At 44.4% G+C, this 23,740-nt stretch overlaps 1 protein-coding gene across 1 annotated transcript in view; it reads left to right on the top strand.

Annotated features, from left to right (window-relative positions):
* LOC137421197 (voltage-dependent N-type calcium channel subunit alpha-1B) overlaps window positions 1–23,740 on the top strand; it is a 394,582-nt gene that overhangs the window by 224,662 nt on the left and 146,180 nt on the right. Inside the window, exons 18-22 of the mRNA XM_078771756.1 lie at window positions 4,807–4,924; window positions 13,592–13,659; window positions 14,526–14,599; window positions 17,146–17,705; window positions 18,779–18,983. Coding sequence (XP_078627882.1) covers window positions 4,807–4,924; window positions 13,592–13,659; window positions 14,526–14,599; window positions 17,146–17,705; window positions 18,779–18,983 — 1,025 coding nt within the window. The remainder of the gene's footprint in view (window positions 1–4,806; window positions 4,925–13,591; window positions 13,660–14,525; window positions 14,600–17,145; window positions 17,706–18,778; window positions 18,984–23,740) is intronic.

Below are 23,740 nucleotides of genomic sequence, written 5' to 3'. Positions count from 1 at the left end.
AAAGCGTGTCTGTCGTCCTCTTCCTGGCATAAATCCAAACTGCATTTCGTCAATCTTCACTTTCTTCCTTATCCTCCTCTCCAACACCCTTTCCAATACCTTCATTCCATGCTCCAATAACTTTATCGCTCGATACAAGCCACAGTCCAGAGGGTCACCTTTCCCCTTGTATAGAGGGACGAGGGTACTTAGTTCCCAATCCACTGGAATGCGGCCTTCTTTCACCACCAGATTGCAGATCTCTGTCATTCTCTTCACACCCCAATTTCCCGCTGCCTTCAACATATCTCCCACAACTCTCGTCGGCCCTCCCGCTTTTCTACTCTTCATTGCTTTTATCGCTTCCTCAACTTCCTTCTCGGTTATCTTCTCTGCCGGTCCTAAAACTGGGTTACTCTCTATGTTGCCATCCCATTCATTCTCTGCATTCAACAGTATTTCCATATATCTCTTCCATCTTCATTTAATTCCATCTGGGTCCACAACGATTTGTCCCACTTCATCCTTCAAGCAACTCACCCCCATCACATCACACCTCTCTTTTGCTATCTGCTTTGCAATCCTGAATACCGCTCTCTGACCCTCTTCCGAAAACAAGCGTTCTCCGAACATTTTCCTACATGCCTCCTGTGCCTTTGCTACCTCTTTCTTTGCAGCCTTCTTGGCTGCCTTATAACTTTCATGCTCTGCATTTTCTGCCCCCATAAACTTCGCCTTCTGCCACTCCTTGAACTTCTTCCTCTTCTCGTCAATGTTCTTTCCAACTTCATCATCCCACCACCATGTTTCCGAGTGCCTCGGTGGTCCTTTTATCCATCCAGATACCTCACCAACGGCTCCCAACAGACAATCTTTCTTTGACATCCAACCACTTTCAAGCTCAACCACATCATCCTCCACCATACCCAGCCTCTCTTTTAATGCCTCCCTCACTGTCACCTCTTTCAACCTCCACACCTTCATTCTCGGTTGGTACTTCACCCGCCGAGCTCTCCTCGCACCTTTCACCCTTATGTCGCAGACAACCAAGTCGTGTTGTGAAACAGCCTCCTCCCCCAGGATCACCTTTGTGTCCCGGAGGTGCCCCCTATCTCGCCTACGCACCATCAGGTCGTCAACGGTTGGCGTCGACCCACCTGACGTGTATGTAACAAGCTTATTATCCTCTTTCTGGAACTGAGTATTACAAATCAACAAATCAGCTCCATCAGCAAACTCCAAAATCCTTTCACCTTCTCCATTTCTCACACCATATCCGTAACCCCCATGAACTCCCTCAAAACCGTCCATACTTCTTGCCACATGTCCATGTAGGTCTCCTCCTACCACAACAACTTCCTCATCTTTTACGTTTTCCATCAGCTTCTCTATCGCACATCAGAACTTGTCCTTCTCTTCATCGCTCTGACCAACCTGCGGAGCATATCCCAAGATGATGTTCACCAAGAGCTTTCCAATCATCATTTTCACCATCATCAACCTTTCACTCACTCTAGTCACACTCGCCACACTGTCTACAAACTCCTCAGAAAACAGGACATCAACACCATTCACGCCCTCTGGGCACCCTTGCCACACAAACTTGTATTTCTGTCCCTGCCTACCCTTCACCATTCTCACACCACTTCCCTTCCATCTCGTCTCCTGCACACAACATATGTCCACTCTTCTTCTGACCAATACTTCCACCACTTCTCCTGATCTCCCTGTCATTGTCCCTACATTCCATGTCCCAAATCTCAGAAACCGATCTCGACGTCGGGCATCAGACGTTTCGTCGTCATAAATGGAATGATTTCCACCCTTGCTTCGATCGGGTTCCCCACCTTGAGTTTTGACGAGTGGGAGTGGGGTCCCCCACGTAGTACTTTGGGCTGTACCCTGCCCATATGTAGTCGTAATTGTCATGGTTCTCTTTTTGAGGCCATGTTTTTATGGCTGGATGCCCTTCCTGACGCCAACCCTTTTAGTCGCCTCTTACGACACGCAGGGATACGGTGTACCTATTCTAAACCGGGGTACACAACAACAACAGCAACAACATGCATTTTAAGGCCACACACCGGGTCATAAATCATGAAATCACCGGGTCAACTCTAATCATAAAAAGAATCAGTAAATTTGCTTTAAATACAGCATTTTACTTAACTAGAAAACAAGATTGTTTTCAGAACTGATTTCCACGAGCTCAAGATAAGCAAACCAGTTCGACAAATGAAATAGTCTCTGAGGGTGTTAACCGAGATTACATCACCCACTCTCCTTTCAATTAAATTAATTTGTTGGAGGTAGCTAATAACATCACAGTTTGGATCTCAGTTTCCCACCATCTCTCAGTTTGTGCGTTTTGAATGTCCTCGCTTTACACTGATCCCAAACGTTTCTGCCAGCTACTTGACAATGCATGCTTGTCTCCGGGGACCTATGACCTCCGCCACCGAAGGTGGATGGAGGTTATGTTTTCACCCCTGTCTGTTTGTCTGTCTGTTTGTCTGTCTGTGAACATGATATCTCAAAAAGTTGCAGATGGATTCAAACAAAATTTGGCAGAGAGGTAGTGTATGTGACAAGGACAAAATGATTAGATTTTGGTGAAGATCTGGATTCAGATCCGGCTAGTATAATTTTTAAAGTGATTCTTCACCATTTGGAGATCGGGCGAAAAACGATATATAGCAGGATATCTCAAAAAGTTATGGACAGATTTGGACGAAACTTGGTGGAGAGGTTGTGTGTGTGTGACAAGGACTAATCGATTAGATTTTGGTGAAGATCTGAATATGGATTCGGATACCTGCTCATTCATACCTGTGTGTGTGACCTGCTCATACCTCAATTCTCATTTAATTATTTAATTAAATGAAGACCTCTATTTCTGAATAATCCTCTCCAAGAAGTTCTGTCACTCAAGCTTTTGGGTCTCACTATTTGCCATGATCTTTCCTGGGAAACCCACATTTCAAATCTGGCCTCCAAAGCCAGTCGCCGACTGGGCATCCTCCGTCGTGCGAAGTCCTTCCTTGGCACACCTGAGCTCCTCACCACATACAAGGCTTTCCTCTGCAGCTCTATGGAATACTGTTCTCCCCTCTGGTCTGGTGCTCCTGCCTCACACCTAGCCCGTCTTCACGCTGTTGAAACCAAAGCGTTCAGAATCATTGGAATCTCCCGCGATGAAGCTAACTCCAAGGGCCTTTCACTCACTCACCGCAGGCAGGTTGGTGGTCTTTCCGTCTTCTACCGACTCCTCTCTGGCCTTGCCCCCCCAGCCCTCTCTGGGCTCTGTCCCACAAATATTCCTACAGGTCGCACAAGATCTGCCTGCAACCCTCTTATGGTTAAACTGCCAAAATCAAGACTTTCTGCTCACCTTCACTCCTTCATTCCTCTTTTCTCCCGCCTCTGGAACAAACTCCCTCACTCTCTTCAATCCCACTCCACCCTCCAGGTCTTTAAAACAGCTGTTCACCACCATCTCTTATCCTCCCCCATCCAAAACCTTGATCTTTTCTACCCCCGCTAATTTCGGTCCCCTTGTGTTTTATACTTCCCCCCCCCCCCCCCCTTCCCCTTCCCACGCCTCCTGCCCCCAAGCCCTCTCCCTCCCACACTTCTCCCTGCTCTCAAATGTTGTGGTTGTGTGCTTCCCCTTCTCTCCCCATCTTGTCTTCCGCTCCCTCTTTTTGTATATTTTGTTTGTCTGGTTGATTTGTTTGTGAAATAAATGTTAGCTCTTTCACGAGCCTCGATTCAGTATACAAAAAAAAAAAAAAAATCATCAATTTTATTATTATTCTCATTTAATAATCATTCTCATTTAATTATCCGGATACACGAATTTTTTAAAATTTGAATTGATTCTCCATCATTAAGAGATGGGGCTAAAATCGATATACGGTATAGCACGGTATCTCAAAAAGTTATGGATGGATTATTCATAATTTTTTGAGATATATTTGAGACACGATATTTGAGATATATTCTTTGGTTAGAGTTCAACTGAATGAATATGAATGATCGTTTTAAGGCAATTTTCCCCGCTAGAGCGGGGGTTAGCCTTGCGGGTCCCATGACAATCATGGTTCCCTGTTTGAGGCAATGTTTTTATGGCCAGATGCCCTTCCTGGCGCCAACCCTTGGTCACCTCTTACGATGCACAGGGATACGGTGTACCTATTCTAAACCGGGGTACACACCGTGATGATTCATCCCAGCAAGCTGGTACTCAATTTGCCGACCTCGGAAGGATGATAGGCTGAGTCAACCCCCCTGGTGTTAATTTAGCGATCGACCGGGATTCGAACCCAGGATCCTAGGATCCCAAGCCGGCACCATAACCGCTAAGCCAACACCAGGTTCGACTGCAGATATGTTATTGCTGTTATTGTTGTTGGTGTTTTTTTTGGGGGGGTGGGGGGTGGTTATACTTAGTCGAGGCTCGTATAAGACCCAACACATAGAACATAAAGGGAGCAGGTGCCAAGAGGGGGAGATAGAGGGAAGCATAACAACAGGGTTGCTGGCAGATCTTGTGCATCCTGAAGGAATATTTGGGGGACAGAGCACAGACAGAGCTGGGGGAGCTAGGCCGGAGAGGAGTCGTAGAAGATAGAAAGACCACCAACCTGCCCACAGTGAGCGAGAGAGAGGGAGTGAATGGGTGTGTGCTCCATGGGAGTTTTAATGGGTGTGCATTCCACGTGAGCATGAATGGGTGTGCACCCAACCTAAGTGTTGATCCGTATTTATCGAAATCAAGTGTCATTCAATGTGCACTCAAGTGTGAATCCGTGTGCACGCATGCAGGTCCTTACAGGAGAAGATTGGAATGTGGTCATGTATGATGGGATTCAATCCCAGGGTGGTGTACCGAAGGGCATGTTATATTGCTTCTATTTCATCTTCCTCACTCTCTTTGGAAACTGTATCCTCACAACCTATTTATTCACATGTATTTATTCATGTTGTTCTCTTTGGGATATGCTGGATGGTTTACATTTTGGGTGTTGTGTACTACATGGAGTGCATGGTATGTTGCAATGTATAAGTGGTACTATTTATTTCATGCCTAGTGTTGTAGTTTAATGGGTATCTTTGTCAAAAAAGACCTCGATAACCCATATTTTCATTTCTGATGTAAATATTATGTAATTATATCCATTAACTCCCAATAAATTTCATATTGATTTCTTCCAACGTTATTTTGAAATGAGATTACCAACAAATATTTCTGGAAAGGAGTTTTTTTTTTCTAGGACAATCATCAATTGCATTTTGTCTGTACTAGCGAGCACTCCCGCCCTCCGGGGGTACCCTTCTCGGCCCTCCTTTGGTTGGCAATGTGCTGCGGCACAGTCTTGGAAATTCACTTTCTAATTTTTCTCATTTTTGAAAGAAAAGTTATTGATCACAACATAATATTATTTCGTATTCAGCCTGTGGCTGCTAGTTTTATCATTCTCTGGAAGTGTATCTGTGCCGCTGACCCAGTACCCCCTGCTCCCAGGAAGCTAGTACTCATTTTGCCGACCTCGAAAGGATGACAGGCTGAGTCAACCCATTTGGTGTTATTTAACGGCACGACAGGGACCCAAACTCAAGACCCTAAGATCTTAAGCCAGCTACCTTAACCGATAAGCCAACACGAGGCTGATCACGATATATCATACTCCATATCATTAGGAAGATGATTTGTAATACCAGCTACCACCAAAGGTGGCGCTATTTCCACCACATCAATTTTGGAGTTTCAGTGATATCCACATTTGCTCCATTGGACCATTATAGTAAGATGTCATTGAATTTCACTTGTAAAGTGCTGTAAGCTGGGCAGTGTTTTGCTAGTTATGCATCGTACAATCGTAATTCACACGATTTAGTAAGCTATGTGTAGTGTGCTGCAAGCTTAATGAAATCAGTTGTAAGCTGAGTGGCATTGCTGTAACCTAGTCCATATGCTGTGAATTGTGTTTATTGTTGCGAAACCTGTGTGGGGTGTTTGTTGTGAACTCTCGACAGTGTGCTGTAGGGGAGGACCGCGGCTAGTTTGAACGTTTTTGACAAAGTGTGCATCAGACAGAAAAGGTTCACACCACGAAACATTTGGAATGAATCATCGGAAATGTCTTTCATATAGCTAACATATTCTTATTATAATAGAGCAAACGTATATGGTTCGCTATGTATGTTTATATGCGACGAAAACTTCTTCTTCTTCTTCTTCAAATAAAATGGCCACCCTCTTAATTAACCCTCTTAATTGCGTTAAGACTGCTGAGACCCCTCAGACCTTTGACGACCCTTTAATTCCCCCAAGACCCTTCAGACCACCAAGACCCCTGAAGACCCAAAATACCCTGAAGACTCCCAAAGACCCAACATACCCTGAAGACCCCCAAAGACCCAAAATACCCTTCAAGGCCCTGAGGCTCAAAAAGACCCTGAATACCCAAAAACCCAAAAGACCCCAAAGACCCCATAGACCCAAAACACCCCGAAGACCCAAAACACCACGAATACCCAAAACACCCTGAATACCCAAAACACCCGAAGACCCAAAACACCCCGAAGACCCCAAAACACCCCGAAGACCCAAAACACCCCGAAGACCCAAAACACCCCAAAGACCCAAAACACCCCGAAGACCCAAAACACCCCGAAGACCCAAAACACCCCGAAGACCCAAAACACCCCGAAGACCCAAAACACCCCGAAGACCCAAAACACCCCCAAACACCCAAAACACCCCGAAGACTCAAAACACCCCGAAGACCCAAAACACCCCCGAGACCCAAAACACCCCGAAGACCCAAAAGACCCCGAAGACCCAAAAAAGACCCCAAAGACCGAAATACCTCAAATACCAAAAATACCCTGAAGACCCAAAATACCCCGAAGACCCAAAAAGCCCCTGAAGACCCCGCAGACCCAAAAGACCCAAAAGCCTCTGAAGACACCAAAGACCAAAAAGACCCTGAAGACCCCAAAACACCTCAAAGACACAAAATACCCTTAAAGGCCCAGAGGATCCAAAAGACCCTGAAGACCCAAATGGCCCTGAAGACCCAAAACACCATGAAGACTCAAAAGACACCGAAATGGTCAAAGATGCCTACCACTCTGAAACGACATATGGTGAGGCGCTCGGAGTGTGCCGAGTCACGCAAGTATTAGCAATGGACAATATAAGTTTAAAATGATGTTAGGTCTTGATAGAAACAAGTACAAAAAGTTTTAATTAAAACAAAAGCCACGTCGATGTTACACAATGCCTAGATGCAGCTGTGCCTATAACGTCGATGTTATAGGCACAGGACATTCCTATTGATTCGATTACTTGATGTTATTTTTGTGCAAAGTGAAAATATATCTCGGCAATTTCCCGTGTGTGGCGACGAATTTTTAATATATCTCGGCATTTTCCCGTCTGTTATTTCAGGCGGTGTATGACTGACCATGCCGCGATTTAAAAAACTAGGGCATGCCCGTACTATATATATATCTAAAATTATATCCCCCCCTCTATTTACATGAAATGGTTTGGTCCAAAGCGAACGGCTTGCGAGTACGGTGACAATCCCCCCCCTCTATTTACATGAAATGGTTTGGTCCAAAGCGAACGGCTTGCGAGTACGGTGACAATCCCCCCCCTCTATTTACATGAAATGGTTTGGTCCAAAGCGAACGGCTTGCGGAGTTTGGTAAAGAAATCGCCATAGCGTGCACAAACGCGCAGGAAAGCGAAAGAATCGCAAATTAGTTTTAATTAGTTTTAAAACATAGTTGAACGCCAACATAGTTTGCCAACGGGAAATAAATGAATACGCTCTCAAATGTGCCGTCCGAGGCAGAGTCTGTTCGCCACGTTCGGCACACGTGATAGCTCGCTGCTCTCTGATTGGTTGAATCGTTTTTTGGACATAGCTCGGTAACTACTTGTCCGATTAATATGAAACCTTGAAAAGGCACATCCTCGGGTCCCCAGCAATATACCTGGCAAGTTTAAAGTATATCGGACCCGTGGTTGTCGAGAAACAGCGGTCACAGACATACAAACATACAAACATACAAACATACACACAGAGATTACTGGAATTATAGATAGATATATATCTCGGCAATTTCCCGTGTGTGGCGACACGTGAACGAAGCTATGCTCCTCTCTCCACATTATTGTGACGACGTATAAATTAAATATTTCATCGTGACGATTGTCATCAAATGGACGAATTTTTAATATGTCTCGGCATTTTCCCGTCTGTTATTTCAGGCGGTGTATGACTGATCATGCCGCGATTTAAAAAAAATATATCTCGGCAATTTCCCGTATGTGGCGACACGTGAACGAAGCTATGCTCCTCTCTCCACATTATTGTGACGACGTATAAATTAAATATTTCATCGTGACGATTGTCATCAAATGGACGAATTTTTAATATATCTCGGCATTTTCCCGTCTGTTATTTCGGGCGGTGTATGACTGACCATGCCGCGATTTAAAAACAATATATCTCAATGGACTTGAAGTTACAGGCCTTTGAGAATTCATTTCGTTCTATAAAGGGCAACTTTCATCGGATTTTCTTCCCGTTTTTTTTCAACCGAGTCTAAAACTATGTTAGCGACTGTGAAAAATGAAATGATATATCGAATTTGATTTGAAATAAAACTGTGTGAGAGAGGAAGACACCACGGGCCTACAAAACAGGCCTCAAAGCTATGCGAGTTAATAAAATGGTGGATATTTGTTTATATGAAGCCTCTCCCACAATGGGTGGAGCTATGGTTCCCAGAATGGGTGGAGCTTTGAGGTTTTGTCTTCTCTGCAAGAACAAGAAGAAGAACAACAACAACAATAGCAGAGGGCACTCTATGACCAGCGTCTTGCGACGCGGCTAAAAATCGAATCAATTTTGTTTTATTCCAACTTAAACCATATAAGGGGCCCGTGGGGCAGGTTCGAACATTGTATGGGGCAGGTTAAAACATGCCCTTAAATCCTAGATGCCACAATTAATCAAGATGACAGCATTTGGTGGTCATGAGAAGTGGGCTTTGTTATATATATATACATCTGCAAAGCTGGTAAAGCATCAAATTATTACTATTAAACATATTCTATAGATACGTGGGCATCACTCGATCTCAGTTAATTTATAAATGATGGATTTATCAATGAAATATCTTTATATCTTTTGGGTCGACACACAAGAAGATAAACAGAATGTCACCAAAATCTCAACATGAATCATACACCATCCATTTCTCAAAACAAACTTTGACTTCATTAGATATCAAATGAACCGAACATTAATGATCATTCGGGGCTGGTACTCATTTTGCATCACATCTGTAGGAGTACGTGACTACGTGCTCTGGTACACTTTCCATTACATTTTCTAATTTTGAATTGAAATAAAGATGAATTTAATTGAATTAATTGCTAATTAATTCCATCCCTCCTCCATCATTCTGAACCGGATTGCTAACTTGAAAATCACAACAAACCCAATTTGTTTTCAATGTTCGTCTTTCATTAATCATCCACTTTCTAAACTCCCCTCTTGCCCCTCCCATCCAAATCCCTCCCCTTGCACCAACACTCCTAAACTCCCCCCTTGCCCCGCCACTCTTAGACTCCCCCCCTACCCCTCCACTCCTGAACTCCCCCCTTGCCCTTCCACTCCTGAACTCCCCCCTTGCCCTTCCCCTCCTAAACTCCCCCCTCACTCCTCCCCTTCAAAACTCCCCCCCAACCCCTCCCATTCAAATCTCCCCCCATACCATTCCTCTCCAATTCTCTCTCCTCCCCCCTCCTCCTCAAAGCTGCCTCCTCCCCACTTCGTCTCCCTTCTATCTCATACCTCCACCCCCCCCCAACCTTCTTCTTTCCTCTGCCCCCCCTCAAACAACCCCTCTCTGTGCCTCATCCCTTCACCTTCAAACCTTTCATCCTCCTCATCCTTCCCTTTCTTGGAACTCTTCTGCAATCGCTGACACACTAACAACTGCTCTCCCTACCTCCCCCTCTCATCCTTCATCTTACCCTACTCCTCCCCTCCCCTGTCCTGTACCCGATGCTCCCCCTCTCTCTTCATTAACGGTATGGACCTCAAACATCCGGGGCCTTCGCTCAAACCTGACTGATCTCTCCATACAGGTTGCTTCTGACAATCCAGACTTGATCTGCTTAACAGAGACTTTCCTCCTTCAAGATGTCTCTGATTCCTTAATATCTCTTCCTGGTTACTCCCTCCTCCGGTATGATAGACCTGAGCCTCGGCCTGGTGGTGGGGTGGCTATCTTTATCAAAAACTCTCTTCCTCACTCTCCTTGCACTGCCCTCTCTCCTCCTCACCCCCAGGAGTACCTCTGGCTACGGCTTCCTCTCCGCTCCCACCTTTTGTTCATATGTGTTCTGTACCGTCCCCCAAACAGTGATGACTCCATCTACATTTCACTGTCTGACAACATGGACCAACTTCTATCCACTCATCCCAACTCTCTCTTCCTCATATGTGGTGACTTCAATTGTCATCATGCCACCTGGTTGGGTGTGGGTTCCTCTCTCACCAGTCATGGCACCTCAGCAAAGGACTTCTGTGCCTCACTGGGATTGACACAATCTGTCAATTTCCCGACCCGGATCTCAGCCAATGGAGTATCTTCTCTTCTAGACTTGGTTATGACTAACTTCCCTGCTAATGTCTGCTGCTCTTCTTCTGCTCCAATCGGTTCTTCTGATCATGTGCTTGTCAAAGTGGACATCTCTCTGGCCATTCTCAGAGAGCCTCCTCAGCGTCGACGAGTCTGGCATTTCACTCAGGCCGACTGGGACGGTCTTCAAGCAGCCATCAATCGTCTGGATTGGTCTCCCATCTCCACTGCCTCTGACATCAATTCTTCCTGGGAATTCTTCCAAAGCAAACTGATCTCTCTCATGCACAGATTTATCCCATCTCGCCTTCAGTTGTCTTACCCTTCCTCCCGTCCATGGTACACTGAATCTTGTGGTGAGGCACTTGCCCTGAAACAACTTGCCTTTGCCTCTTGGAAGGCTAATCCAACTGAAGGAAATCTCAGTTCCTTCCACCAAGCTCGGAACAAGTGTGTGTCTACCCTCAGGAGTGCCAGGAAGCACTATCTCTCCTCACTCAAGAATGAACTCTCAAACCTGTCTCCTTCCTCCAAATCCTGGTGGCGTCTGGTCAAATCCGTTTCTGGTGTTTGTTCCCCCTCCATCCCCTCCCTTACCTCAAATGGCCACACAGTTGACATCGCACGTGACAAAGCCGAATGCCTCAACTCTGAGTTTGCCTCAAAATCCTTAGTCCCAAACCCATCTCTCTCTGTTCCCACCTTTCCCAGTCGAACCAAACTGCTCCTGGACTCTGTGACCTTCTCTCCTGACAAGGTGGAGGAGTTTTTGTCAAACCTCGACTCTGATTCTGCAACTGGACCAGATGGCATCAGCCCACGGGTCCTAAAATCCTGCTCTGCCGCTCTATCTCACCCTCTCTCTGTTCTTTTCACCCTATCCTTTGCTCAAGGTCATCTGCCAGCATCCTGGAAATCAGCAAACATTACCGCTTTACACAAAAAAGGTGCAAAAACAGATCCCTGCAACTACAGACCAATCAGCCTGCTCCCAATTATCAGCAAAGTCATGGAATCCATCATTGCTTCGGATATGAAATCTTTCCTCTTCTCCAATGGCTTGATCTCTGATCATCAATTTGGTTTCAGACCAGGTCACTCTACTCTGGACATGCTGCTTCTGCTGTCTCAACAATGGATGGAGGTCCGCAATGCCAAACAGGAAATCAGAGCTGTCTCCCTTGACATATCACGTGCCTTCGATACGGTCTGGCACCCAGCTCTGCTCACCAAACTCTCCTCCTATGGTATCCATGGAAATCTCCATGCATGGCTTGCGGACTTCCTCTCTGGTCGTAGTCAACGTGTGGCCCTGAATGGATTTCTCTCATCTCCCCTTCCCGTTCAGGCTGGAGTTCCCCAAGGCAGTGTGCTGGGCCCTGTGCTTTTTCTGGTCTTTATCAATGATCTCTCCGACTCTCTGGAAAATCCTCTGTATCTCTTTGCTGATGACTCCACTCTCTGCCGCTCCATTCCTCTTCCCTCAGATCGGCAGTCTGCAGCCTCCTCACTCTCTGAAGACCTGGACAAAATCACAGACTGGTCAAACATGTGGAACATGTCTTTCAATCCTGACAAATCTCACACTCTTACTATGTCTCTCCGAAAAGATCGACTGGACAACCCTCCCATCTACTTTCTCGACAATCCTCTCCAAGAAGTTCTGTCGCTCAAGCTTTTGGGTCTCACCATCTGCCATGATCTTTCTTGGGAAAACCACATTTCCAAGCTGGCCTCCAAAGCCAGTCGCCGACTGGGCATCCTCCGTCGTGCGAAGTCCTTCCTAGGCACACCTGAGCTCCTCACCACATACAAGGCTTTCATCCACAGCTCAATGGAATACTGTTCTCCCCTATGGGCTGGTGCTCCTGCCTCACACCTGGCTCGGCTTCACGCTGTTGAATCCAAAGCTTTCAGAATCATTGGAATCTCCCGCGATGAAGCTATCTCTGAGGGCCTTTCACTCACTCACCGCAGGCAGGTAGGTGGTCTTTCTGTCTTCTACCGACTCCTCCCCGGCCTTGCTCCCCCAGCTCTCTCTGTGCTCTGTCCCCCAAATATTCCTACAGGTCGCACAAGATCTGCCAGCCACCCTCTGATGGTTAAACTGCCGAAATCTCGGCTCTCTGCTCACCTTCACTCTTTCATTCCTCTTTTCTCCCGCCTCTGGAACAAACTCCCACACTCACTTCAATCACACTCCTCCCTCCAGGTCTTCAAAACAGCTGTTCACCACCATCTCTTATTTTCCCCCATCCAAAACCTTGATCTTTTCTACCCCCACTAATTCACCCCAGATCCACCTTGTTTGAAATTCCAACTTCTTTCCTGGAAGTCTTGGCAGTGTCCATATGTTTTATACCTCTCCCATCGCCCCCCCCCCCCTTCCCATGCCTCCCCCCCAAAGCCCTCTCCCTCCCACAGTTCTCTCGATGTCTCCATGTCTCTCGGTCCCTGCTCTCAAATGTTGTGTTTGTGTCCTTCCCCCTCTCTCCCCATCTTGTCTACCGCTCCCGATGTTATTTGTTTTGTGTGTCTGTTTGTCTTTCTGTGTGATTAATGTTCGCTCTTTCACGAGCCTCGATCTTGTATACAAAAAAAAAAAAAAAAAAAAAAACTTTCCTCTGAATACAAGACACTATTTTAAAAAAATTTTTGATACCATAGCAAGGATTCGAAAAAACATTGATGGGGTTGGTTGGACCAAGGTCCAACCTGGCCCAAGATAAGTGTTCCAACTCACCACATTGAACTACTGAGCTTCCCTGTCGGTAATTTCATGCTGGACTTGTGATGTCATCAAGCAAAGCATTGATTTGACAATCGCAATGTTCCAACTAGCCCCGATCTCCCCTAAATCATGTGTATTGTGCTGTGGGGTGTATGTGGTGTACCCTGGGCCATGTGCAATCATCTGAGCTCCATGACCACACAGATACCCTGCTGAACGTGTTTCTTGCAATTGCCGTCGATAATTTAGCAAACGCACAGGAGCTCACCAAGGTAAAAAAAATTCTCATTATACTGTTGTTTTGGTTTTACTGAATTATTTTTACTTGTTCTTTTCACATGTTTTTTGGTCAATGGAGAAATCTCCTGAAAAATATCTTGAAGAAAACAATTTTAATTGTAATGACCATTGATGTGACTATTTGTCTGTATGGATTGCCAAAAGTGAGACTTTATATATAAACCAAATGCTGACTTAAAATTTTTCACTTGAGGATGATGTATTGATGCATCCTGAGTTTCTACAGGAGTTCTGGAACTATTTTGCAAAAGAAGACAAAGACATTTTGACATTTTTAATACAATTGGACATTATACATTTAAAGCATGGTATAGGTAATGGTAGAGGCCATTTGGTCCATCATCCCTTTGTCATATCCCTATCCACTGCTGGTAGTGATTGTTACACAGTGAACACCTAGCAAAGATTTTGCTTAGCGTATAGATCCATTTAACATGTCGTGTGCTTAGCTGTAACGAATCAAATGTTAATGTTGTATTATATGGAAAAAAATATGGGCAGATTTGCATTAATCCCACTTCAATCTCCCTACCCCACCCTCCTCCCCTCCCCCTCCCCCAATTCCCTTTGCACACCTGCCCCATACACTACCCTTCTCATCCCCACCCTTACTTTGCCATGGAGTAAACCTCCTTTCACTCTTCTCTATTATGTGCTCCGCTCCCTTTTTTAGCTTTCCTTTCTCAAAATTATTGCTGTCGTTCCATTTAACCCCCTCACCCCCTCCACCCCCCACTCACATTTTTGCATTGAGCTAAAAATAGATGGCCTATTGGGTGGTCCGCCAGTCCTGTTATTAGTTTATTGATCTGTACAGAAAGTGCGTGACTGATTTTAGGATGAGGAAGAAGAAGAAGAGAAGAACAAGGAAAAGAGAAAGGAAGTGGAAGAAGCTGACACCGGAACTTCCCGGTAAGAATAAGATTGGTGGATGAGGAACTGAGAGATTTGTTCAAGAGAATATTTGTGATTATAAACATGTAAAGAGTAGGAAAGAAAGGGGGGAAATGCTTGCTATTGCTTATATACCATATACATGTATTGCAAGTTGCACCATATAAATGCATGCTTTTAGATCACTCAAGAAATGTGTAGAGCTGTAATTATGATTTATACATCTCAATAACCATCAGTTATGCAATCCTATAAGTAGCCTAATACTGTACTTTCCAACAAGCTTAAGCTCCCCTGAGGCTTGAAATTAGATAATTTCTATAAAGATGTTCGAAACACTGTGTGTGTTTGCATGCATTTGTGTGTGTGTGTGTGTGTGTGTGTGTGTGTGTGTGTGTGTGTGTGTGTGTGTGTGTGTGTGTGTGTGTGTGTGTGTGTGTGTGTGTGTGTTAGTTACTTAAGTTGTTTATTTAGAAGTTATTACTTAGTTCTTACTTTAAATGTTCAACTATTTCGGCTGTTAATGTTCATTAAATCATTATTAATGTTGGAGGAACATTTTTATGAAAAACAAGTGATACACTGCATGACCAAAAGTATGCGGACACCCCCTTCTAATTAGTGGATTCGTCTGTTTCAGCCACACCCATTGCTGACAGGTATATATAATCAAGCTCACAGCAATGCAATCTCCATGGACAAACATTGGCAGTAGAATGGGCCGTACTGAAGGGCTCAGTGACTTTCAACGTGGCACCGTCATAGGATGCCACCTTTCCAACAAGTCAGTTCGTCAAATTTCCACCCTGCTAGAGCTGCCCGGTCAACTGTAAGAGCTGTTATTGTGAAGTGGAAACGTCTAGGAGCAACAACAGCTCAGCCGCGAAGTGGTAGGCCACACAAGTTCACAGAACGGGACCGCCGAGTGATGAAGCACGTAACACGTAAATATCGTCTGTCCTCGGTTGCAACAATCACTACCGAGTTCCAAACTGCCTCTGGAAGCAACATCAGCACAACAACTGTTCGCCAGGAGCTTCATGAAATGGGTTTCCATGGCCGAGCAGCCGCACACAAGCCTAAGATCACCATGCGCAATGCCAAGCGTCGGCTGGAGTGGTGTAAAGCTCGCTGCCATTTTGCTATGGAGCAGTGAAAATGCGTTCTCTGGAGTGATGAATCATGCTTCACCATCTGGCAGTCCGACGGACGAATTTGGGTTTGGCGAATGCTAGGAGAACGCTACCTGCCCAAATGCATAGTGCCAATTGCAAAGTTTGGTGGAGGAGGAGTAATGGTCTGGGGCTGTTTTTCATGGTTCGGGCTCAGCCCCTTAGTTCCAGTAAAGGGAAATCTTAATGCAACAGCATACAATGACATTCTAGACGATTGTGTGCTTCCAATTTTGTGGCAACAGTTTGGGGAAGGCCTTTTCCTGTTTCAGCATGACAATGCCCCCATGCACAAAGTGAGGTCCATACAGAAATAGTTTGTCAAGATTGGTGTGGAAGAACTTGACTGGTTTGTATAGAGCCCTGACCTCAACCCCATCGAACACTTTTGGGATGAATTGGATCACCGACTGCGAGCCAGGCCTAATCACCCAAAATCAGTGCCCAACCTCACTGATATTTTTGTCGCTGAATGGAAGCAAATCACCACAGCAATCTTCCAACATCTAGTGGAAAGCCTTCCCAGAAGAGTGGAGGCTATTATCGCAGCAAAGGGGGGTGGGGGGGGGGGGGCAACTTCATATTAATGCCCATGATTTTGGATTGAGATGTTCGATGGTTCGGTGTCCAAATACTTTTGGTCATGTAGTGTATGTGTGTGATCATTGACAATTCTCTTTTGTGAGGATTCGCACATTAATTAGGCTTCCAGTGAGGTTTCCACTGGAATCCTATTGTTCTTGTAAGGATTTATTATTCTAACACATTTTGTGGAGACAATTCCAAAAAAACTGTTATAGGTTTGGAACCTGCGATAAAGATTAAAGTTTCGTAGAAAACCTCTAATTGAACCTGTGATAATGATATAATGCTTGAAAGCCTATAATAAGAATTGTAAACTTCTTCCTGGTAAAGCTATATGTCAAACTATGAAAGTGAGTTTGTGGGTACACTGACTGTGTCGATGCAGCTGAGGTTGTAGATGTAATTTATGGACCCACAATTTGGAGAGGTTCACAGGGTGAATGGGTTGAAACCTTTACGAAGAACAGAGCTCAGCTAATCCAGAAAATCGGTCACTCACTTCCAAGTTACTAAAGTTCTTCATTTAAGTGTACATCTATGTTTGCCGTTAATGTTTTTTTAAATGTTTGCCAAGTTAAGCAATTTTAATTGTGTGAGCAACAGTTTTATGAAATAATGGTGTGGGTGTTTTGTATATATTGTAATTTATTTTTTTATGAACACTGCAGCTTCAGTAAGGAAACACTCCAAATCAAGTCGTGAGTTTTCAGCATATATGGTTGAAATGCATGGTTGATCATAAAAAGAGGATTGTATATTTTAATTAATTCTTGTCTTCTTCCTTGTTTATCTTCTGTTACCTAACAGGCCACAAACCTCACGTCCTCTTTCTGTCTGGGAGAAACACACAGTAAAACTGCGGCTTTCCCGCTCTTCCGGGCTCTCCCACACTTCTCTTCCCCCGGAACGTATTTCCCCTTCTGCATCGGCACACTACTCGTCCTCCTACTCCATGCATCCTCCACCCTCTTATTGGCATAGGCCTCTTACCTTGTCGCATGGTCCAGTGGTGGACCATGGAGAATGTGGCAGAGCTGATGAGAGAGAGTCGATGAAAGCTGGTGAGAGAGATGGCGAAGGACAGATCAAGGTGTATGGTTGTAGAGTGAACACAGAAGTTGAGAAAGCAGAAGAGAGAGATGGAGAAATGCTAAGAGAGAAGATGAGGAGCCATGAGAGGCCAAAGGAAAGGGAAAGAGTGAGAGACGGAGATAGACCGAGAGGAGAGAGACAGGGGTCGAGAGATGCTGAGAGATGCAAAAGAATAGGTGAAGGTGGAAGAAAAGTTCGGCACAGATGCGGACGAGGAGAGGTCCTTGTTGGAGAGGGTGGAGAGGAAGAAAGTGAAGCAGAGGCACCAAGGAGAAGTGAGCACCAAGTTTGTCTGAATTACATTTTCATTGACTCAGCTTTTTGTTTTGCTTTCTCATGTGCATTTGTTTGAGCATCACTTTGTATTTTGGAAGAATTATGAGAATTAAGTAAAGAGACATATTAGAGTTTATTTCCACGTACAACATTCGTTTTCCTGTAAATATATGGTAATTATGAATACTTTTTCTTGATTAATAGTTAAAATAAATGTTTTTTAAAACATAATATAATTGTACACCACTCCTTTCATATTCCATCTCCAGGCACTGCATGACATCATTGCCGGGCTCCGAAGGGGGCCCGGCAATGATGCGGCTCAAAGGGAGTACTTTGTTTTCACTTCGCTTTCTTGTTTTCTTTCTTGCTTTCTTGTTTGTCTGGGCGATATCTCAGCCATCCTTTGAACCAGGAAGCTGAAATTTCGGCACAATAGTGACCATGGGCTTTGGCAAAAACTGGATTTTTTGTTTTTTGATTAATCAATCAATTGATTAATTACTTAATTGTTATCGATTTATTAAGTACTTATTTATTTCCTTTCTTATCTGGGCAATATCTCGGGCACCTTTTGAGCTAGGAAGCTGATATTTGGACACAACAATGACCAAGTGATTTGGCTGTAAAGGATGTTTTCGATTTATTGATTAATCAATTAATTGATGTATTATTTCTTGATTAATCAATTAATTATTTAATTTTTGATTAATTAATTTTCAAAAAGTCACAGCTTCGGATGAAACACTGGTGGGTTTGGTATGCTATTAGCCAATTGATTAAGAAATTATTTTACGATTACTATGTATTGATTTTAATTATGCAATTAATCTATTAATTATTGTACACATCTCCCTCCCAATACCATCTCTATGAGCTGCACGGCGGTATCGCCGGGCGCCCCAGCAATGCTGTGCTGGAGAATATTTATTTTTTGGCATGGGGGTGGTGTACTTTGAATGTATCTGTACTTGTTGTTTATTTTGCTGTAGTATTTCCGATATGAATTACCTTTCAAACATGGATCTTTTAGTTAAATTTTTGTATTTAATGATTTCTCTCTTGTGCTTAGGTCATCATAGGCACCACAGACATCGAAGGAAGGTAGCAGACGATCATGGAGAGGAAGGGAGTGAAGAAGGAAGACAAATAAAGGGAGAGCAAGGTAGAGAAGGAGAGAAAGTACGAGAACGAAAGAGAACCCACCACCACCATCACCATCATCATCATCACCACAATCAACATCGGCATCATCATCGGCATCGACACAAACACAGGTCAGTAGATACAGACACATTTGAAGTAAAATAGACACAAGTAAATAAAGGCAAAACAAACAGGCAAGCAGCGAGCGGAATACACTCAAGACTTACCTTGCCACAGCCCACGTGAATAATTATAACCACATTGATAAAAAGATCAAAGCAAATATCAAAATAATATAAACAGGAATATAAAGGAGAAACCAATTCAGAGAAAAGAGGTTAAGAAATGAGAAATTCATCGTATAAACAAAACTGCACAAAGGGCAGGAAGTGCAAATGCGGATTCACAAAGTTTATCAAGAATGCTCGTAATGACACAACACTGGCGCAGGGAGCGAACAACACCAAGGTCCAATCAGAATACTTGATAGCAAATACAATGAGGCTTCTGGTTCCTGGTCGGAGCATGTTTGACATTCCTTCATATGTGCCTCCCTGAAGTTCATCAAAGCTGAGCTTCTGGACCGGATGTGCCGTGTCTTTCTGATATTGTTTCATTCTTGTGTTATTAGTTGTGCTTCCTTCCAATTTCCATATCTTCCTTGTCCCTTCTTGGTGTGTAGTATCGATTTTGGTGGTGTTGTGTGAATGTCAAGCCTATACCACAAGGCCTCAGCTCATGAATGTGCCCATTCTGTCTCTGATCTGACGCACTTCATTCTGCTTATCCTTACCCTCAGTGTTCTCGTGTCATGCTCCTCAGCTCAACGCTATACTTTATTTCCCACTCTGCTTCAAAATAAATCAATAAAACCATTTAACTCCTAAAAAAATTCATGAACTAATTTTGCCTGTTATTTCCTTCCTTTTTTCATTCTTTATGACTTCCATGATCTCAATCCTTCCTAATTGATCTAAGATTTCTACTAATTGAACTAATGTGTTTAAAAGCTTTGATTAACTTTATAAAATAATTAATTTGCCGTATCTCTCCACCAGGTGCATCCCACTTGTTCCTCTTCATCTCGAGTTCTTCCTCTTCTTCAAACAGTTTCTTACCCAAACCTGTGGAAATTGCAAACACTCGGTCCATCAACTGTCTGTCCCTCCATCCTTACAGCACGACCTTCTTCCGTGCATTCAATAACTCCTCTTTTAGCCCCTCTAGTGATATCTGTCCTCATGTATCTGAATTGGGGATTGCAAGAAGTCCAGTTTGCAAAGGTTTCATACAAATGACCTTCAACTACATGTGATCTTCACATCCATTAACTGTGTCAAACTCCTCCACGTCAGTATCCTCCCCCTCGTCATCACTTCCATGCCCACGTCCTCCCACCCCAACTTCTTCTCTGTGTCCCCCAACTTAGCATCGATCCACCCTATATCCCTCTCTCTGCATACCCCACACACCACACACTCTCAGCTTCACACTCACCCGACCTCCGACCCCAAGTTTTCTCATCCAATCTCCAAGTTCCCCCACCCTCTCTCCACATTCTGCACCCTGCCAACAGCCCCTCCTCCCCTGTTCATAACTATGTGGACCACCAGCACCTGAGGCCTCTACCCTGACAGTTCTCTCAATCCAGGATGCTGGTGATAAACTGGACATTATCTGCATAACAGAATCCTTTCTCCCACAGGACATCCCGATTCGTTCGTATATCTCCATAGCTATTGTCTCCACTGGTTCAACAGGTCTGAACCCTATCCCTGCAGCGGAGTTGCAGTTTACATCAAAAACTCAATTTTTCACTGTTGTGTACTACTCTTACACTTTCAAACCCCAGGAGTACCTTTGGCTGTGACTTCCCCTTCGCTCACACCTCTTGTTTGTCTGTGTACTGCGCTGTCCTAACGGTGATGACTCCATTTATATCTCTACATCTTCACCAACAAGGACCAACTTTTAACCACACATCCCAACTCACTCTTCTTCAATCATATGCTACCTCATTCACCAGCCATGCCACTTCTGTGACTCCATGGGCCTGACTCAATTTGTGACCTTTCCAACCCGGATCTCTGCCAATGGAAATTCCTATCTTGTGGAATTGGTAATGACCAAATTTCCTGCTAATCTCTCCTGTTCTACCTCTGCTCCAATTGGTTTATCTGGTCACATGCTTGTAAGGTCAGCATCTCCGATTTCAGAGAGCCACCTCAGCAGCATCAACTCTGACAGTTCACTCAGGCTGACTGGCAGAGATTGCAAGCTGTCATCTCACTTCAGGACTGATCTCTTGTGTCCATCACCCCGGATATTAATGTGGCCTGGGTATTCTTTCACAGAAACCTGCTCTCTCTTATAAATATTATATTATGCACAGATTCATAAAAAGTCTTCAACATTATTTTACGCAAGCCTATGGTGCACTGAATCCTATGGTTAGGCAGTTACCTGGAAATAACTTGCCTTCTCTTCCTCGAAGGCAAATCTGAATAAAGGCAACCTCAGATCATTCCACAAAGCCGATAGCAAGTATGTGTCCACTCTCAGGAGAGACAGAAAACAACATCTGGCCAACCTCATGACTGACATTTCAAACTTGTCTCCTTCCTCAAAGATCTGATTGCACCATGTCAAGTGTATCTCTAAAGTATGGCCCCTCCATCTCTTCTCTTACATCAAATAGCACCACATCTGACTCACCTCATTGGAAGGCTGAATTCCTCAATTTTGTGTTTGCTTCCAAATTGTGTCTCCCCAACCTCTCACTTCCTGTACCCACCCAACCCAACTGCGCCCAACTGTTTATCGACTCTGAGTCTCTTTCACCTGATAAGATGATGAGGCTTCTGGCAACACTTGACTGATTCTGCAAATGACCAGGACAGTATAAGTGCACGTGTGTTAAGAACCTGCTCTGTTGATCTTACACAACTTATTTTTGCTCTCTGCATCCTATAATTTACCAGAGGTCATCTTCCGTCTGCTTGGACGTCAACCAATGTCACTGCATTGCTCAAACATGGTGCAAAAACAAATCCTCGAAAATACAAACCTATTAGCCAACTTTCAATCATCAGCAAGGTTAGGGAATTTATAATCGCAGTTGACATCAAATCCTTCCTTTTCTACAACCGCCTGACCTAAGATCATCAGTTTGGATTCAGGCCAAGTCACTCTACCCTGAACATGCTGCTTCTGCTCTCCCAACAATGGATGGGGGCCCTCAATCTCAGACATGAGATCAGGGCCGTCTCTCTAGACATATCTTGAGCGTTTGATACAGTCTGGCATCCTGCCTTGCTTTCCAAACTCTCTGCCTATGGCATCCAAGGCCAACTCCACAAATGGCATACTGATTTCCTCTCCTATCGTGGCTAGCATATGGCTCTCAACAGGATCCTCTTATCTTCTCTTCCTATCAAGGCCGGAGTGCCCCCAAGGCAGTGTTCTTGGGCCCAATCCTATTCGTAATCCACATCAACTAGCCGAAACCCGTGGAACATCCACGGAAGGGAGGATGTGGTGTATGGATAGAGTGTACCATTATGGATGGCATAGGGGATTTGCTTGTCTGAGTAAGAGTTAGGAAGAAAGATGAGAATGAAGAGTGCGTATATGAACAACGATCGCCGACACCGGCACAAATGCATGCTCTGGATTGTCCACTTAGTGGACGGCTTGCTTTCGCCTTCGCCTGTCCAATCAGCGGACGGCTTGCTTCGCTTTCGCCCAGCAGACGCCAATACGATGGCGTCGTAAGATGGCGTCGTATCGGCAGTTAATCGGATGCTTTTGGGCCCCAACGTCGGCTAATTCAGATTTTTCAAGTATGTCTGTACGTGATAAACAAAGAGTGCGGTTCGTAGATCGTAAATCCATTAGTGCCGTGGGCTTCGGGTCACTGGGTGCGGCGTAAAAGGGATAACAAAGTCGAGTCCTTACGCTATTAGTCCTTACGCTGATCTCCCTGACTCTCTGGAAAATCTCTGCTTCTTCTTTCAATCTTCCTTCAATATACAATACTTCTTTCAATCCTGACAAATCTCACACTCTCACTCTGTTCTCTGGAAAGACCCTCTGGTGAACCCTCACATCCACTTCCTTAATAATACGCTTGAAGAAGTTCAGTCACTCAAACCTTTGGGCCTCACCATCAGCCATGATCTTTCTTGGGTAAATCGCATATCTAAGTTGGCCTCCAAATCAAGCCGACTGGTCATCCTCCATCGTACAAACGTTTTCCTTGGCACATCTGAATTGTATAAACAGTACTTATACAAGGCCTTCATCTCCAGCTTGATCATATTTTCCTCTCCCTGCTGGGCGAGCACTCCTGCCTCAAACCTTGCTCATTTTGATGCCGTGGAAACCAAGGTCTTCAAAGTCATTGGAATCCCCCGCGATGAGACTGAATCCCTGGGCCTATTACTGTCACATCGGAGACAACTCAGTGTTTTTTTTGTCTTCTATCGCCTCCTTTCTGGATTGGCACCTTCTGCGCTTTGTGTGCTTTTTCCACCCCTACCCCTTAGGTTTCGTTCTCCATCCTAGTTGAGCTGACCTCTTCTTAGCCATTCCAAAGAGCCTTCTTTGTCTACTCCAAATATGTCCAACTCTTTTTTATACCTTCCTGATCTTTTACCATTTTCCCAGTTATTGGTGTATATCTTTTGATAGTTTGTTTGATATTTTTCTTTTTTGCAATTGTCAGGGCTGTACTCATTTCGGTTTATTTTGTGACATCTTTCATTCACACCTGCCTTTGGATTTTTTTTTGCAAGGTGAGTTAAGGATACCTTCTCTGGTTTGTTGTTTTCATGTTTGCTAACAAATTGGATTCAGTAGTCTGTTGTACTTTCTACGTATTCGTATA

This window comes from Myxine glutinosa, chromosome 2 (assembly GCF_964187855.1).
Source record: "Myxine glutinosa chromosome 2, kmMyxGlut1.1, whole genome shotgun sequence".
In the NCBI taxonomy this organism is placed as follows: domain Eukaryota; kingdom Metazoa; phylum Chordata; class Myxini; order Myxiniformes; family Myxinidae; genus Myxine; species Myxine glutinosa.
This window is presented reverse-complemented; position numbering and strand designations above follow the sequence as displayed.